Below are 19,024 nucleotides of genomic sequence, written 5' to 3'. Positions count from 1 at the left end.
GGCAAGATCAGAGCCATGGAGGCTGGAGAAACACAGAGGTGAGAACTCATTAGTGACCTCACCTGGGAGAAAGAAGTGAGAAAACTGGCCAATAGCAGCTGGTCCTATGCTTGAGGAAGATCATCGTTTTGAAATGTTTCTCAGTAAGATAGGTCCTCAAAGGATCACCCTCATATTTTTCTTCTTCTTCCTTTTTTAAACATTTGTTTCCAGAAGGGTACAAGGAAAAATGACTGAGAAATGCTATGTCATGTGGCATGAATAGGAGAGAAATCCAGCACAACTTTTTTTTAATGTTAAAACACTGGGAAGGAGACATTTGAAAGATACATGGCAAAAGAATTTTAGGACGATCCTGGAATCTTCATACATCATCTTTAATGGAAACAAACCTTTTGGACATGGACTATCCCATAGATATGCAAGTCCTGAGGAAATCTGACTTTGCCAAGCAGATAGATTGGGCACGGAGGGCCCCCAGGCTCGAAGTTCCTGCTAACAGTTACTAAGCAGAGACTTAGAGCCACACAGTTAGAGGAGTTTCTGCCATTGATAATCAGTTGGAAATTAGCATAAGGCATCTTTTTATTTTTATTCAAAAATTTCTTTTCATAAAACATCTTTTACAATTTTTTTCAGAGAGACAGCCTGAGCAGGGGAGGGGGAGAGGAGAGAGAGAGAGAATGTCAGGCAGGCTCCATGCTGAGCAGGGAGTCCAAAGTGGGGCTTGATCTCATGACCCCAAGACCACGACCTGACCTGAAATCAAGAGTTGGACATGTAACCAACTGAGCCACCCAGGTGTCCCTTAAAAAATAATTTATCGAAGTGAAATTCAATAACACAAAACATAAAAACTAGTATCACCTGGGTGGCTCAATCGGTTGAGTGTCTGACTTCAGCTCTGTCTCTCTCTCAAAAAAATAAACATTTAAAAAAACATAAAAACTAACCATTTTATTTTTTAATTTTGTTAATGTTTGTTTATTTTTGAAAGAGAGAGAGAGAGAGTGAGCCGGGGAGGGGCAGAGAGAGAAAGGGAGACAGAGAATCCAAAGCAGGCTCCAGGTTCCGAGCCATCGACGTGGAGCCCAACATGGGGCTTGAACTCACAAACTGTGAGATCATGACATGAGCCAAAGTCAGATGCTTAACTGACTGAGCCACCTAGGCACCTCGAAACTAACCATTTTAACGTGAACAATTCACTGGCATTTAATGCATTCACAATGTCATACAACAACCACCTGTATCTAATTCCAAAACATCTCCATCACTCCAAAGTAAAGCCCTTTGCATAAAGCATCTTTTAAGTTGTAGGAATAATAAGGCCTCATAACCACACTTGCTTGGGTAAGAAGTGCCTTTTCATGATAAATCCAAAACAATTTTAAAATGCATTAAAAAATAGACCTTAAAAAGGCAGTTCACAGAAAAAGACCAATAAACCTATGAGCAGATGTTCACTAGTGTATCAAAGATGTAAATGAAAGCAAGACATCATTTTTCACGAACCAGATTAGCAAAGATAAAGTTGACCAACAGTGCACAGTGTTGGCAAAGGTGTAGGGGGGTGGGCACTCTCTGCCTGCTGGGGAGATGTGGAAACTGGGGCATCCGTTGGGAGAGCAATTGTTGCCCGCTGTTAATTTGCATCATGTTGTCTGATGTCTAGGAATGTAGCCCACAGACGTCCTCACCCAGTATGCCAAGACATAAGTAAAAGGATGTCTTGTTTGAAAATATTTTCAAAAGTGGAAACAATCCAGATGTCCATTAATAGGGGATTGGTTAAATGATGGCTTGTTACTACGCTGAAACATGATACTGCTTGTAGAAAAGAAAAAAAGAGGGGCATCTGGGTGGCTGGGTTAAGCATTTGTCTTGATCAGCTCAGGTCTTGAGCTCAGGGTCGTGAGTTCAAGCCCCACACTGAGCTCTGTGCTATGTATGAAGCCTACTTAAAAAAAAGAAAGAAAAAAAAATCAGCTTTCTGTGTAGTATCATGCAACTATCCCTATGACATACTATATTTTCATATACAATGGTGTTTCCATAATTTATATAATTTTCACATAAAATTATAATTATATAGGTTAGAATACATAAAAGAAATTCTCAAGTCTCAGACACCAGACTGTTACCCACAATTATCTCGGGATGAAAGAGTGCAGCAATGTGGGGGTCTAGGTAGACTGTCTATCTTATGCATGTCTAAATGTGTGAAATTGTTTACAATGAATATGTAATACTTTTTTAATTAGAAGCAAAAGATGCTAACTTTATGAAATTGTCAGATATGCTTAACAATGGTGACAGTTACATTGGCTCCTACTATGTGCCAGAAATTGTTCCAAGTGCTTTATGTATATTAACCTACTTAATGTTTACCACTGACTCCTGGGGGAGGTGCTGTCATTGTCATTGTCCCCATTTACTGTTGAGGAAGTGGAAGCATCGGGAGGCTGAATAGTTCAACTTTTTTTTTTTTTTTTGCTTACTTATAATTTAAATCAAGATACGTTTTACATATCATAAAATTTACCCCTTTTCAGTGGTTTTTACTATATTTACAAAGTTGTGCAATCATCACCACTGTCTAATCCAAGAGCATTTTCATCACCCCAAAAACAAACCCTGCACCCATTAGCAGCCATCCCCCATACCCTCCTTCCTTCCTTCCCCAACTCCTGCCCCACTCCTGACAGCCACCAATCTGCATCTGTCTCTGTGCATTTATCTATTCTGGATATTTCGTGTGTATGGAATTATACCTGTGTGACGTTTTGTGTCTGGCTTCTTTCACTCAGCATCCTGTTTTCAGGGTTATCTGTGGTGTGGCATGTTTCAGTGTTCATTTTTATGGCTGAATAATACTCCATTTTATAGATGTATCCCATCTGGGGGCACCTGGGTGGCTCAGTCGGTTAAGTGCCTGACTCCGGCTCAGGTCATGATCTCACAGTTAGTTCGTGAGCTCGAGCCCTGCATTAGGCTCTGTGCTGACAGTTCAGAGCCTGGAGCCTGTTTCCAATTCTGTCTCCATCTCTCTCTGACCCTCCCCTGCTCACGCTCTGTCTCTCTTTCAAAAATAAATAAACATAAAAAAAATGTCTACCTCATCTGTCTATTCATTCACCTGTTGGTGGACATCGGTGTTGTCTCTGTGTTGGGCTCTTATGAACATTTGTGTGTAGGTTTCCATGCAGGTACATGTCCCGTTTCTCTTGGGTAGAGACCTGGGAGTAGAACTGCCAGGTCACATAGTAACTGTTTAACCATGATGAGGAGCTGCCAGACTGGTTACCAAACAGTGCCACCCACTCACGTTCCCACCAGTGGTGTGTGACAGCCCCACGTCCTCCACGTGGGATTCAAATCAGTCTTCTCTTAGCCATGGTCTCCCCGCCTCTGTCCACTCAGGGATACTTGGGGAAGGTCCTCGGACATCCCCACACAGGGTGACTTGTGGCTAACCAACGTGTGGTCCCTCAGGTGGCTGTTTAGCATTTCTGACATTTCACCTAAGTCTCCATGTGTATGAACCTGACCGTGGATCATCCAACCTGATCCCCCGCCGCCCCCGGCCCCCTGCAGCATCCTGCAGCCCGGCCAGCATCTGCCCTCACAACTGGCCCCTGCTCCCCTGCTCAGCTCACCGCCCTCCACCTCCCACTCCTTCCCCCTTAAATTTTCCTTCCGCAGTTTTCCACCAACAGTCCATCTTCCATGCACTTGCACCCCCTGTTTTCACTGCCTGTTCTGTCACCTCCATATTCTTCTCCACCTTTCCAACTCACCATTGCACACCCAGCTCACAGGTCTCCTTCCTCAGAGCTGTCTCTGAGCCCTGAACCTGCCTGTTCCCATGTCTCTGCCCTCACGGTGCTCCCGTGCCTGTCGTCCCTGCCAGGCTGTGAGCTCACGTCTGGGTCCGAGCACCTCACACAGTGCCTGGCACAGAAGGTCCTTAAAAAAGGCTGTTTAATGGATCTGTACTTTGTTTGTTCAGTGCACGTACATGGAGTATGTACTGTCCCCACTAGACATGGGCTGGGGACAGGGGACACAGGGAGAAAACACATCCAAACAACAAGGGACTTATAATAAGATTGTAATAGCTACTTGCCTCACAGGGACAGATCCAGGTTTTGTGGGGTGTGAAGTGTGTTCGGATTTGTGGGCACTGTTAAAAAAAAAGGGGGTATATAATTAAGACTAAAACACATCAGGACTCCTCCTAGGCCTCAGAAGATGCCTGTGCGAGCCAGAGTCCTGAAGCTACCATTTTCCAGCTTCAGGAAATGTCCTGCTCCGGGCTCAGGGTAACATCCCGTCACTTCCTCGCCTCAGATCAGATTCCTAACAGAGTCTGAGTTAAAGAAGTCTGACCATTGTGGAGGTACAATTCATTACAGTCTGAGTCACAGACAGTTTTTTCGGAAGTCTGTGTGTTGCACTTGGACCCGCGTGTCAGGCGTCTGCAGCAACAGGTATCACGTCATCTAATCTCTTGGCCGACCTCTGAGGAAGGGGTGTTTTCCTGCTTCCTGCCCACGCGTGCCACTCGTTCACCGCCTTTTTCACATCCCCTGTTCCCGTACACATTCTCGAGGCATAATGTTCCCTTCACTCAGCCGTCAGGAAGGAAAGTCAGAACCTCCACGCAGAAAGCATCCTTCACAGTCTGACTTTCCTGGAGCATTTACTGTCTGAGGCTGTGCCCCTTATTTATGGCCGCTGTTAGCCGCAGTTGAGAGCGAGGTTCTTAGCCAAGTGACAGGTCAGGAAATTCAGAATTTAAAATGTATACAGCATCATGAAACGTAGCCAGTCAGGAAAACTGCATTCAGATTTGTGGAATTAAAAAAAAAAAATGTTTCTTTTTTTTTTTTCTCATGCAGAAAGACGCTTCTTGGGCCAGTTTACGGTTCTTCCATTGAACAGGTACAAATCCTCCCGGTGAAGAGCACCTTGGAATTGCAGAAACGCTACATGGTGTTTATTAACAGAGACAAGGTATGAGCCTCTGCTCTCTGCCTCTGTGAGATGACGCTGTGGGTTTTGAGTGGCAGTCAGCCCCAAGTAGGATCAGACTCTAGGAGAGCCCAGCCCCTGACTTCTGTCCCGGTCCACAGTGCTACTGAAATTTGCCATAAATGAGTGGAAACGGGTCTTAGGAGGCATTTTGGAGCGGAGTTAACTCTATTTTCTGTACTCCCATGAAGACACGTTGTCACCAAAGGATTTTTTCTTTCTGATTTATTTACATGGAAAAAACTTATAAAGACATGCAAACTCGTTGCACTTAGTCCTACATTTAATAAATAATCTAGGGGCGCCTGGGTAGGTCAGTCAGTTGAGCGTCTGGCTCCGGCTCAGGTCATGATCTCACGGCCTGTGGGTTCCAGCCCCACGTCGGGCTCGGTGCTGACAGCTCGGGGCCAGGAGCCTGCTTCGGATTCTGTGTCTCCCTCTCTCTGCCCCTAACCCACTCGCATTCTGTCTCTCCCAGAAATAAATAAATATTTCAAAAAAAATTTTTTAAATAAATAACCTATTGAAAAGCGTAAAATCATGGGATTCCAGAATTATTCTGGAAAACCTTGGATATCTGACTCTGAAGACCAGTGAAATCCTTCCTGTGTCTCTACTGGGACCTGGCATCTCTCCCCTAAGGGAACGCCCCACAGGGGTCAGTGTATGTGAGCCCCTGGCCACGCGAAATGTGTGGGGTAGCTCCAGATGCATACGTCCTTCCGGTAAACAGAACCGGAGGTAGCACGTGAATGTGCGAGGTCCTAGCCCAGGCCCCAGTTGTCTGAATCTGAATTTCCAATTACATATTCCTCCCTAGGTTGGACTTCAGATCTTACCTGTGGATGGCAATCCACATAAGACATCTGCTATTATATGCCACCCAAGCGGGGTGGCTGGAATGACCGTTTCCTATGACGGCTGCTATGCCTTCACGGCAGGAGGACATGATCGATCGGTGGTGCAATGGGAAATCAACTTAAGGTATGTGTTGAGGCGAGAACCCTACCCCCACAAAGAAGGTGTCAAGTGTAGCCGCCTTTTTCTTAATGTTTATTAATTTTTGAGAGAGAGAGAGAGAGAGAGAGAGCGAGCATGGGAGGGACAGAGAGAGAGAGACGGAGACACAGAATCTGAAGCAGCCTCCGGGATCTGTTAGCACAGAGCCTGACGCAGGGCTCGAACCCATGAACCACGAGATTATGACCTGAGCCGAAGTCGGATACTCAACCGACTGAGCCACCCAGGTGCCCCCAGACCCTCTTTTCTTAACTAGTAACAGCAGACGGGTGTTAACCCCCTACAGGCCTGGCGTTCGGGTTCCTCCCCATGACATCTGTCCATACCGATGTGCGGATAAAAGGTTACTATTCACTACTATTTGCAGCGAAGGCAGCGTGATTCCACTTTGTTCGGTGTGGCCCCTGAAATACTTCCCACTCTGCCATCTGCAGACTCGCACCAGCTACAAAGATCTTGCTCAAATCTCCCAAGTGTGTGTAACAGAAATGAGTCTGATTTGAAACATGTGTGTCCACTCTGCTCTTCACACCCACCTGCCTTGAGCTGAGACGCTCTACCTCGGGCGAGGCTGGAAAAGTCCGGGTTGAGGATCAGACAGTACCCGCACCTGGAGGCCCAAGAGACATGGGTTTGGATGTGGAGCCTCCTTTCTGCTGGCTGTGACACCCAGGGCATGCTTCTTACCATCTCCGATCTTCAGATTCCTTGTCTGTGAAACGGTGGGGGGAAGGAGGGTAACGATAGGGACTTTAATAGGATCCTTGTAAGAAGGATTGAGTAGGTTAATATAGGGAAGGCATCTAGCACAGAGCTAAGGGCTCGGTACATTATTTCCTCTCTTCTGGTCTTCCTTGTGAAGGTCTTATTAAAGAGCTTTCCCGAAAAGGGGGGCAAGTACTACAGTAATCCTCTCATCTACCCCGATTCACTGAGCTGCCACCGGGCAGAGCCAGTGCCCGTCCCTCAACACCTTCTCCCAGCACCTGCCTCTCAGATGGCCTCCTGCCCGGCAGCGTCCCATTGAAGAGCTGGGTATAGACAGCTCAGCGGCACCTTCCCTCTTAAAGAATCCTACCTTCCTTCGATTCCTGGCTCCCAGTGAAAGTGTACCCCCTGTCATCTGCCAAGCGTACATCTTTCTTTTATGGCAGACATCGAAGCTTCTTCCCTTAACCTGAATATAAGCAAAACTCGCCAGGTAAGTCTGCTCTGGATCCTCGCTGGCTTCAGACTGCAGTTGTCACTCTGACCTTCACCTCTGCCTTCACCTAAGAGCAGTTCGTGGGAATTTGGGAATTCCGAAGCTAGAGGTGAGCTCTCACATTGAAAAGCACTTCCTGAGTGTGTGGCCAGTCCCTGGAACAGCGGAGGCGAGCCACACCCTGCTGAGAGAACAGAATCACCCCCCCCCACACACACACACACCTTTTCATTTTTGTCTTCTTCTCGATAATCATGGTAGAGATTAAAGGGTGAAAAACGGCACCCGCTTTGCAATGGCTTCCCGGTGCCTGGCCAGAGTCCAGGCTTCCGAGAATTTCAATTTAATCTGTTGTGGGGACAAAGGATCATTATAAGCTAATTAGCACTTCATTGCTGTTTCTGGTGTCTTAATATGTTCAGTGCTCCACTAATGGGAAGAAATGTAACAACCCTAAACAAATAAACAAACAAAATTCCCTGCTGGCCTAACGACGGTGAGTCGTAGGGTGAGGTACAGATGTTAAGTCCGCTCACGTTCCCATGATTGTAATCAGGGTGCTTCTGGGCCCAAATACGATCACTGCAGCACATTGACCTTCTCCTGGGCAGACCCCTTCCTTTCATCTTCTCCTAGGGTTCGTTCCATGCATACTGTGCTGTGCCTTTGCCCCGACTTTGCTGGCATGCTACCTTTTTCCTCCCCTTGTTTGGCACGTATTTGGTTTTTATGGTTTTGTTTGTTTGTTTGTTTGTTTGTTTAGATAGAGCGAGCGGAGAAGTGGGGCAGAGGGAGAGAGAGAGAGTCTTAAGCCAGGCTCCATGTTCAGTGTGGAGCCTGACTCAGAGCTCGATCCCACGACCCTGGGATCATGAGCTGAGCCAAAATCAAGAGTGGGACGCTCAACTGACTGAGCCACCCAGGCGCCCCTGGCACCCGTTTTTAAATCCCCCGTTGCTCTTTTGTGCTTAACCTCATAGCCACCTGGGGTCCTGCTGCTGTGTTCAGACAAGAGCAGAAAGACCCAGATTCACATACCACTTTTCCTGCCTGCTTGCTGTATGACCTCAGGCTAGTCCCTTAACTTCTGCGTCTCAGTTTCTCCATCTGTTAAATGGGAATACCATCAGTGTTTTGAGGGTAGAGATTACCACAGCTGCTGTTCCTCTCCTGCCTCCTCCCCTAGGGAGCATTTGCTGAACCTTACCATGTGCTGATTACAGTGTTCACTGCTTCTCCTGACTGAGCTCATGTCCCAGAAGTATGGCTCGGCACACAGTAGGTTCGCAATAAGCCTCCTTGCCCTTTGTGCCCTAATGACCCCCTTTTTTTATTGCAAGTGTTCGAAACCCAGCTGAAGCACAAAGGGGAACTAATGAGAAGGTCATGGGCATCTCAGGTAACCATGCTGCACGAGGTGCAGGGACTGCGTGTGCACGAGGCGCCCTCGCCACTTGCTCTCTGTGGGGCTCTGCTACTGGCTTCATTCTCTGCACAAGTGGATTTTGTCACCCGGAGTGAACATGGCCACTGACAGTCCTCAGATTTCACAAACTGGAGCTCTCACGGCAGAGGGAGTGGGTTTCTTTCTCCAGCTCTGCTCGGACAGGCCAGTCCTGTCCCTCTCGCTCTCTGGGGTCAGTCAGCGGTGGGCAGGAAGTAGGGTGCATGGTATGGTCCTGACCACCAGAGTGCTGTTTCCAGAGAATCTGGAGCTCTTGTGAGCCTCTCCCAGACACTCCTGGTAGTGACAGGCTCCTCTGTGTCGCTTCTGGCCTTTACCTGGCCCCGTTCCAGAGCCACGTGGCTAAAAGTGGTCTCCCACAGAGCCTGTCGGGATTGGGCCTGGACAAGGCCTGGAGGCCACAGAGGAGGAGCCCTGTCCGCTGGATACCTGCCTCGATGGCTAATACCAGAGCTGAGAGCTGGGTGAAGCCTGGGCCCTGCCGGAGAGGGGCCTCAGGCCCCCTGGAGAATACACCAGCTCCCCCAGACCCGAAGGCAGCCTGCTTATGCGGGCTCTCCCGACAGAGGGCCAGCACGCTTTTGTGGCTGACTCTTTGAAGAGGAGAGCCATGCAGGTGTATAGTGATGCCCAGTTCAACAGTAATAATCGCTCCTCGTACTGAGCCTTCGCTGGGCCGGGCCCTGTGCTGACTGCTCTCCACCCATTGTCTGATTTCATGCTCACAGCCATCCTGGGAGGCAGGGACTGGCAGTGTCCCCACGGTGGTACCCCCATATATCTGGAAACTAGCTCCAGGGTGCTAAATGACACCCCCCCCCCTCCCGCCCCAAGCACTGGAGTAAGTGGTGGGGCTGGGATTCACATCCGGTCTTTCTGATTCAACGCCACACCTAACAAACACTCATCACGGAGGAAAACAAAGAGGAAAACAAAGGGCTTCGTGTCAAACCCTTTATGTGCCTTCACTTTATTTTCGAAACAACCCTGTGAGGCAGACCTGTGACTATTCCCATTTCATAGATGAGGAAACTGGGGCCCAGGGAGGCTGTCGCTGACCCGTGACCACACTGCTTGCGAGTGGCAGAGCCAGGACTCAACGCGTGTCCCTCTGACTCCAGATTCTGGATACTTAACCACTTCCCTGCCGTGGTCTACACCGAAGTGTGTTTTAACAGCTCCACGAAGAGGCTAACGGCCTGATTAGCAGAAATCCAGTTAGCGGACTATTACAATGATTTCCTATTACGTGTATTTCGTGCGGGGCAGAGTCAGTCTCACACACAAAAGTAGGTTTTCTTACCATTTACGGTGCCTATTTTTAGAAAACCTGACCCCATGTTAGAGAGCAGAGGGTTATTTTTATCTGACTGGCATGGGTCCCTTGTGGCCTCCCGAGTTTTTATGGAAGCAATTAGTGTTGGCAGTGTACCTGCACTTACCCCGTTTTTGGCTCTGGTCGCACAGATCTCACGAGGGACGCGGCTCTACTGGGGAGCACTGTGGTTTCAGTGCACAGGGGTCCTCCCTCCCTCCCCCCACCTCCCTGCCTCCCTCAGGGGAGGAGCCGTGCTCCCCGAAGATTGCCCACAAATTGCCAAGCGCCTGCCCTGTCATCGGCGAGAGAATATCACTACCGTTAAGGCAGGTACCCTGTACCACCAGGTTCCACATTGAAATTGAATTTTTCGTTTTTGGCTTCATTTCAGAAGGAATTTTCCTGACAAGTTTACGGAGACCCTACTTGTACGGGCATCGTGACACCCTGCCGAGGTCCGCAGTGCCAGCGGGACTCGGGCTGGCCAGTGCTCAGGCGCGAGCGCTCCCTAACAGCGATGTTTCTGTCACCGTTCTAGTGCTCTGGAGGCTGCAGTTTCTCTCGGGGGTGAAGACTTGACCCCGTTCTACGGTCTGGTGGCTGGTGGCAGGGAAGGAAAATTCTACAGGGTAATTGTCCTCAGAGTAAACACTTCCTGGTAACATCTAGTTAAGTTTGTGAAACAAATGAGCCCGGGATGAACCTTCTTGCCTTTTTCCCAAAGCTCTTTTCCCCACTGAGCTCAGAACGTACTTTCTAGAAAATGTCCTTGAAGTCCTAATGGATGCTGCAGACTTGAGCCAAAATGTGTGTTGTGTTTCATTGTATTTGCACATAGGAGCTGGAAGACTATTTTTACTATTCTCAGCTCCGTAGTCAAGGAATTGATACAATGGAGACCAGAGAGGTGTCGGAACACATTTGCCTGTCGGAGCTTCCTTTTGTCATGAGAGCAGTTGGCTTTTACCCCTCGGAAGAAAAGGTAGGCGGAACGAAAACAAGAGCAGCAGTGGGACATGTTATTCATGAAAACGACCTCTGGGAGCAACAATTATAGGTCAAAAGTAAAAATTTAACATTATTCTTACGTAAATGGATCAAAAAGAAGGTTGTGGGCATCCCAGACCCTCTCCTTAGAAACAGACTTACCATAAAGATATTCCTTAAAGACTCTTCCTTACCACAGTTTGATGCCAGTAAGAGCCTGGGTTTTGGAATTAGACTGGCCCCTGATGAGTTCAAGGAGATGATGCCCGAGAAATGCCCACAAAGCACTCAGCACAGGGCCAGGCACATAGGAAAAGCTCCGTAAATGGTCGTTATTGGGATGACCTTCACTTTGTAGTTGCTGTTAACCTGGCCTGTGTGAATGGGGCGCCTCTGGGAGGTGGGTGCTCATCCTGTGCTGTGGGCTCAGGAGACACAGTCATTCCTCATGACCTCACACAACACGCCCAGCCGCAAGGGACCAGAAGCTCTCGAGGGAGAGTGTTCCCCTTAGAAACCGTGGTTACGATGCAACTGACTTGGTTTTCTCTCAGACTTGAGGTGTTAACACATTCTCATTGTAGAAAGTTTGGGGCACCTGGGCGGCTCAGTCGGTTAAGCCTCCGACTCCAGCTCAGGTCATGATCTCACAGTTTGTGAATTTGAGCCCTGCACAGAGCCAGCTTTGGATCCTCCCCCCTTCTCTCTCTCTAAAGTAAATAAACATTAAAAAAAAATCTTAAAAAAAAAAAGGAAAGAAAGCTTGGAAACGGTACGCAAATGAAATGAAGAAAATATTAATAATCCCACTACACAGACTTAACAGTTTTTAGTATTTTCCGGGGTATCTATATAAAATTTTGTATATATATTTCATATATATATATAATTTAAACACCTAATTGGTATTGTATTGAATATATATTTTTACCCTATATTTCCTCTTGATGTCATTTCATAAGCATTTTCCATGTATTAGTAATTCTCTGAGAACATGATTTTTGAAGGATATGCCTTAATTTTGTAACTTACCCTGATTTAGAAAATAGAACTATAAAGAAGAAAATAGAAATTACTCAGAGATAATCACTGTTAACATTTTAGTGGACTTCCTTCTATTGTTTTATGCATGGGTATAGATACATCTATATTTTTAAATTTTTTTTTCAACGTTTTTTATTTATTTTTGGGACAGAGAGAGACAGAGCATGAACGGGGGAGGGTCAGAGAGAGAGGGAGACACAGAATCGGAAACAGGCTCCAGGCTCCGAGCCATCAGCCCAGAGCCCGACGCGGGGCTCGAACTCACGGACCGCAAGATCATGACCTGGCTGAAGTCGGACGCTTAACCGACTGCGCCACCCAGGCGCCCCAGATACATCTATATTTTTAAATAAGGAATTGGCATTATATGGCATATATGTGTCTGTGACAATATATATCAACAGTTTACAGAGGATGTGTGCATATACATGTACATATGTACAGATTTGTGTGAGTATATAGGCATATCTGTGTATGTGTATATATATGTATATATTTGTATCAACATTCTTTAAAATTTTTTTTAGCGTTACTTTATTATTGAGAGACAGACAGAGGCGGGGCAGAGAGAGGGGGAGACACAGAATCTGAAGCAGGCTTCGGGCTCTGAGCTGTCAGCACAGAGCCCAATGCGGGGCTCGAACTCACGAACCGCGAGATGATGACTTGAGCCAAAGTCGGACGCTTAACCGAGTGAGCCACCCAGGCGCCCCTGTGTCAACATTCTCAGTAACTGTTGTTTTGTAAGCATGGTGGCAAAAATTCCTTGACAATATACTTTTCCCCCCAGCTTTGTTGAGACAAAATTGACATACAACCTATATAGTTTAAGGCATACAGTTTAGTAATTTTATATACGTATTGTTGCAAAAACGATCACCACAGTAAGGTCAGTTAACAGACCACCACCGCGTGTAGCTACCATTTTTTGGTGTGGTGAGAACTTTCAAAATCTATAGTCGTCATGCTGTACATTACCTCCCTGGGACTTTTTCATCTTATAACTGGAAGTTTGTACCCTGGCAACCACTCTCTGTTTTCTATTTCTATGAGTTTGGTGTTGTGTTTTTTTTGTTTTGTTTTTTTAGATTCCACATACATGCATTTGTCTTTCTTTGACTTATTTCACTTAGCATAAAGCTCTCAAGTTTCATCCATGTTGTCGTAAATGGCAGGATTTCCTTCTTTTTTATGGTTGAATAGTGTTCCATGATGTATACAGAAATCACATTTTCTTTCTTTATTCCCACCAACAGTGCACAAGGGATCCCTTTTCTCCACATCCTCGTCACCAGTTACCTTTTGCCATTCTAACAGGTGTGAAGTGACAGCTCATTATGGCTTTGATCTGTGTTTTCCTGATGATTAGGGACATTGTGCACCTTTTCACGTTTGAATATCTTTTTTGGAAAAATGGTTGTTCGGGTCTTTGGCCCATTTTTAAATTGGGTTATTTATTTTTTTGCTATTGGGTTATATGTTTTCCTTATATATTTTAGAGAGTAGCCCCTTATCAGATATGTGGTTTGCAAATATTTTCTCTCATTCCATAGGTCACCTTTTCATTTTACTAATTTCTTTTTGTTGTGCAGAAGTTTTTTTTTAATGTTTTGTTTAATTTTTTTTAATGCTTATTTATTTTTGAGAGAGAGAGTGAGAGAGACAGAGCACGAGCAGGGGAGGGGCAGAGAAAGAGGGAGACCCAGAATCCGAAGCAGGCTCCAGGCTCTGAGCTGTCAGCACAGAGCCCAACCCCACAAACTGTGAGATCGTGACCTGAGCTGAAGTTGGACACTCAGGCACCTGAGTCACCCAGGCGCCCCCAGAAGCTTTTTTAAAATGTTTACTTATTTATTTAGAGAGCAAGAGCAAGAAAGAACATGTGCACACACATAAGCAAGGGAGGGGCAGAGAGGGGGGGGGGAGAGAGGGAATCCCAAGCAGGCTCCATGCTGCCCGCACTGAGCCCAGTGTCGGGCTCGATCCCCTGAACTATGAGATCATGACCTGAGCCCAAATCAAGAGTTGGGTGCTCACTCAATCAACTGAGCCACCCAGACACCCCACCGGGCGGGAGCTTTTTCGTTTGATGTAGACAACATGCTTTTTACAGGCTGGGTACTTGCTTGCGCCGGTCCCCAGCTGACAGCCATGTAGATTGTCTTGAAGTGTTTGGCTGTCAGAGACATGGTTGTGATGAGCATCTCTGTGTGCAGTTTTTGCATACTCCTCTGATTATTTTCCAGTCTCAGCGTCCTAGAAATGGAATCACTGGGTCAGAGAATAGGAACTTCAAGGCTGTGCTGCCAAACAGCTTTCCAAAAATGTAGCATTTCACGGCACGCCATCAGGCATACGGAAGGCCTGAGACCCAGCTGAGATGTGGTGCCCACATTGGTGGCTCGGTGCATTTTAGGGGTGTAAGCTCTGGTCCCTGGTATTTCTCCTAGCTTTGGTGGCCCGCCTAGAACCACCTGTTTTGTGTGCTCTGGGTGTGACGGGAAGATGACCTTCATTCTCCAGATGGCATCTGGAAAGATGAGCTCTGTGAGCCCACAGACCCATGCAGAGACCAGGGAGAGCACCTTAAGCTCAACAGGTATTCTAACAAGCTCCTCAAAAGGTCTTTTTTTTTTTTAATGTTTTATTTTATTTTTGAGACAGAGAGAGACACAGCATGAGCGGGGGAGGGTTAGAGAGAGAGGGAGACACAGAATCCGAAGAAGGCTCCAGGCTCCGAGCTATCAGCACAGAGCCGGACGCGGGGCTCGAATTCACAGACGGTGAGATCGTGACCTGAGCCGAAGTCGGAAGCTCAACCGACTGAGCCACCCAGGCACCCCATCAAAAGGTCTTTTGACCAATGTACGTTTTGGTAAAAGTACATGCCCGGAAATGGAAGCAGGTAGGGAGAAAGTTGAGGCTGACGCGACCCACATGAAAGTGTTCCTGGGAGCTGTCGCTCCAAAGCACGCTCCTTGGACTATTGGTTCCCAAACTGGCAGGCTGCATCAGAATTACGTGGAGCACTTGCTAAGGAGACAGATTCCTGGGCCCATCCTGGGTCTAGCCAATCAGAATCTCCAGGTATGCGGCCTGGCAATCTGCATATCCCCCCCCCAGGTTTCAAACCCCTGCCTTAGCACACTGGCCCCTGAGGTGTTTACCGAGGCCACTTATGCCGGAGGAAGGACGATTCAGCACAGCGAAACAGGATTATTGGTCAGGACTCTCCTTTGGTTACGGGTTATAGAAACCTAACGCGAACTAGTTTTTGGGTCGCCACACTCCGACTCTAGAGGCAGCGGTAACACCCAGTGTAACCTCATCCGGGCACTCACACCTCCTCCAGAGGGTGTCCTTCTTCCGGGGCCTCACTTGCCTCCATGTTGCCTTTCTTCTCAGGGGGTCCCTTGGCCCACGTTCAGCATGCACAACCCCAGAGCCCTGGTGACCACCCCCAGCCTCCTGGCCACTGTCCTCGGGCAGGTGCTGCTCGGGTTGGCCAGGCCTGTATACTCCCTGCACCTGGAATCAGAGGCAGGGTCAGCCACCTTGACCATGAGGATTCTGGGGCAGGAGGAGTGGTCTCCAAATGGAATTCTGCATAGAAAAAAAAAAATGGGTCCATTATTCTGAGGCGCTAAAAGTTTACTGAAGGGGCACGTGGGTGGCTCAGTCAGTTAAGCGTCCGAGTCTTGATCTTGGCTCAGGTTGAGATCTCACGGTTCATGAGTTTAAGCCCCATATTGGGCTCCGTGCTGACAGCGTGGAACCTCCTTTGGATTCTCTCTCTCCTCCTCTCTGTCCCTCCCCCACTTGTGCGTGAGCTGGCTCTCTCTCTCTCAAAATAAATAAATAAACTTTAAAGGACAATAAAAAATAAAAGTTTGTTGGACACTGGGAGTCTTGAAGTGAGGTGTATACATGCAGGATAGCACCCCCCAAATGGACTGATTGTGGAAACCTGTCTCAGTTCAGTCTGGAAGTATTGCCTTTGACTTCTCACTCAGGCTCTACTCCCTCTGCGTTTCATCTTCTCTATTGTATCTATGGTTCATCTTCTTTTTTTAGCCAAACATTTATCTTAAGCTAATACCCATCTTCTCGAGGGATTGGCTGGCATAATGCCTAGTACTTCCAGACTGAGGAGGAGGGAAAAGCAGATGTTGTAGGAAGGGCAGGGACGCAGAACCTGGCTGACCTACTGGCTCCCTTGGCAAGTCATTTCCACTATAGTCTGAGTTCCTGCGTCCCCATCTGTCAGATGAGGCTGGAAGCAGCTCTGACCTCGTATGTCATCACGAGGACCTGAGGACAGGAGTCCAAGGAGCGCCCCCCCCCCCATCCAGTGTGACACAGAATAGGTGCTTACTCAGACCCTCTTCTTACTTCAGTATTTCCTGTCAAAATGGTGTGTTCTTTTTGTTTTTTTTTTTTTTAATGTTTATTTATTCTTGAGAGAGAGACAGAGCATGAGCAGGGGAAGGACAGAGAGAGGGAGTCACAGAATCTGAAGCAGGCTCCAGGCTCCGAGCTGTCAGCACAGAGGGTGACACGGGGCTCGAACTCACAAACTGTGAGATCATGACCCGAGCGGAAGTCAGACACTCAACTGAGCCGGGCGCCCTGAAACGGTGTGCTCTTTTTAAGAGGTTGATGCGATTGCCCCCTCTTTACTTATTTTTAACTCTTTATTTTGGAAAATTCCAAACATGGACAAAAGCAGACAAAATAGTGTAATAAACCGTTGTGTACCCATCAGTCACCTTCAACAATTATCAACTCCTATTACATTCAGACCCCCCAACTTCCTCTCCACCTGTGGCCTATTCTGAAGCAGGTTCCAGGCACTCCTACCTCACAGAGAGGCCTCTGGAACTGAGGTGTCCCTTACTCAGTCGTCCAGCTGGGGAGAGGGTCCTTCCTCTCCCACTCCCCCACCCCCAGTGGGTGTCTCCAGCTCACGGTCACTTCTGTCCTGTGGGCAAGCATTCCGGTGCCTCTCTGAAGGTCGCAGATCCAAGCCGTCCTACTTGGGACGTAGCACCCGATAGCTGCTGGGAGCCCAGGCTCCCATGTCAGGGGCTCTGGGGCGAAGAGTTGGTCGAGTTCCTGGATCTCTCCCGAGTCTCTGTCTCGAGTGTAAAACTGGGACAGTAGTGGCGCCCACCTCCCAGAATGACGGACGATTAAATGAGCATCTATGTAGCGCAGGACGTGGCACATGTTAAGTCTTCAGAAAATACCATCCAGTGTTACTGTCTTCATCCTCAAGTCCTCATCTCTGGACGTGTGATTGTGAAAGGCCTGTAGACGAACACTCCTCCGACCGTGTGGTTCTTTGCTCGCAATTTCCTTTCTAAAACCAGTTCGTTGTTTCCTTGACTCATCTGGTAAGGGCACTTTGCCAAGTGACTGAAAGTCATCAAACTGATGGCAGGCTTCTCATTCAGGACTTTCTTTGCTTTTTTTTTTTAAGGGCTTTCTTTTTCTTTTCTTTCCTTCTTTCTCTTTCTTTTCTTTCCTTCTTTCTCTTTCTTTTCTTTCCTTCTTTCTCTTTCTTTTCTTTCTTTCTTCCTTCCTTCCTTCCTTCCTTCCTTGCTCTTCACCCAGTGTGGGGCTTGAACTCACGACCCTGAGATCAAGAGTTGCAGGCTCTACCGACTGAACCAGCCAGCCACTCCTTTCAGGATTCTCGATTTTCAGCCCTGAGCTTATATAAGCGTGTCCTCCTCCTCTGCAGTCGTGCCTGGTTAGTGAGGGAATTCTGGGTGTTTAGCCTTAGTGACCATCACTCACCGGCCACATGAACTGCTACAGACGGAGGGTAGACACAGAGTGACCAGCCTTTCCCTGCTTCCTGCAGAAGCAAGGACGGGCAGTCACTAAGGCATACTCAGTTACCTGGTCATTGGCAAAATGTAATAGAGCCTAACAGCCTCTCCATGTCTCGTTGATGAGTAAAAGGTACCCAGAAAAAAAATGTCAGTCTTCAACAAATGTCATAAAGTGACATTGAGCATTAGTTACAAACATAAATAGAAATAAAAATGGTGATTGCAAGGTTTTCAATGGCTGTTGTATACATCTCTCCCGCTGTTAAAAAGGAGACTTTCAGTGCCCTGCTCGAATGCCTTCATTAATCCCTTGGACTCCAGGGTTTTTAATCCACCTAAAAGAAAAATACACTCACTCTTTGGCGATGTTCTCTGAAGACCCCCGATCCAGATGTGGCCATGTGAGTGTGCAAACTTTGCTAGCTGATGAGTCAGTTCATGTCTGAAGCTGCACAGGGAGAGCTTTTTGGTCTCTTGTTTTCACATTGGATTTATAGCGGTTTCAATAAAAATGTTTTCAGGGCTTTGAAACTTTTAAATCCAGGCTTTGTCGTGGTTAATGAAACATTTCCTATTGAGATGCAGCTGTTCCCCCTCCCCCGAGAAGTTGCACGAAGAAGTCTGCCCAGCTAAACTTGGTTACATAAAAGACTCAGTCACAGAGATTCAGCCTTCCCGCCCCAACCAAGGCTATACATTATTTATATTTTTCTGACGTCATTTTAACTGGCTTGGGGATTTCACTCTAGTCAGTGTGGTAAATTGAAGCCAAATTACATAAGAATATAACCCTCCCCAAAGAATCCCTAATTGCTGTACCTGGGCATAACACAGCCAAAGTCATCGGGCTGGGCTGCTCTTACAGATTTTTTTTTTTTTTTTTTTGAGAGAGACAGAGAGAGACAGACAGAGCACAAGTGGGGGAGGGGCAGACAGAGAGGGAGACACAGAATCTGAAGCAAGCTCCGGGGCTCGAACCCACAAACCGTGAGATCGTGATCTGAGCCAAAGTCGGACACCCAACCGACTAAGCCGCCCAGGAGCCCCACACATCTTCATTTTTTAAATGAAAGATTTACACTGTTCATAGTGTTACAGAAGGAACCAAA

General features: G+C 47.3%; 1 protein-coding gene across 1 annotated transcript in view; it reads left to right on the top strand.

The window, feature by feature from the left end:
- Positions 1 to 19,024, top strand: part of CFAP251 (cilia and flagella associated protein 251) — a 65,949-nt gene that overhangs the window by 33,616 nt on the left and 13,309 nt on the right. Inside the window, exons 17-20 of the mRNA XM_042910480.1 lie at positions 4,905 to 5,019; positions 5,858 to 6,021; positions 10,583 to 10,673; positions 10,883 to 11,026. Of these exons, the coding sequence (XP_042766414.1) occupies positions 4,905 to 5,019; positions 5,858 to 6,021; positions 10,583 to 10,673; positions 10,883 to 11,026 (514 nt within the window). The remainder of the gene's footprint in view (positions 1 to 4,904; positions 5,020 to 5,857; positions 6,022 to 10,582; positions 10,674 to 10,882; positions 11,027 to 19,024) is intronic.

This window comes from Panthera leo, chromosome D3, assembly GCF_018350215.1.
Source record: "Panthera leo isolate Ple1 chromosome D3, P.leo_Ple1_pat1.1, whole genome shotgun sequence".
Classification (NCBI taxonomy): Eukaryota; Metazoa; Chordata; class Mammalia; order Carnivora; family Felidae; genus Panthera; species Panthera leo.
Note: the sequence above shows the minus strand (reverse complement) of the source record. Positions and strands in the feature narration are given on the sequence as shown.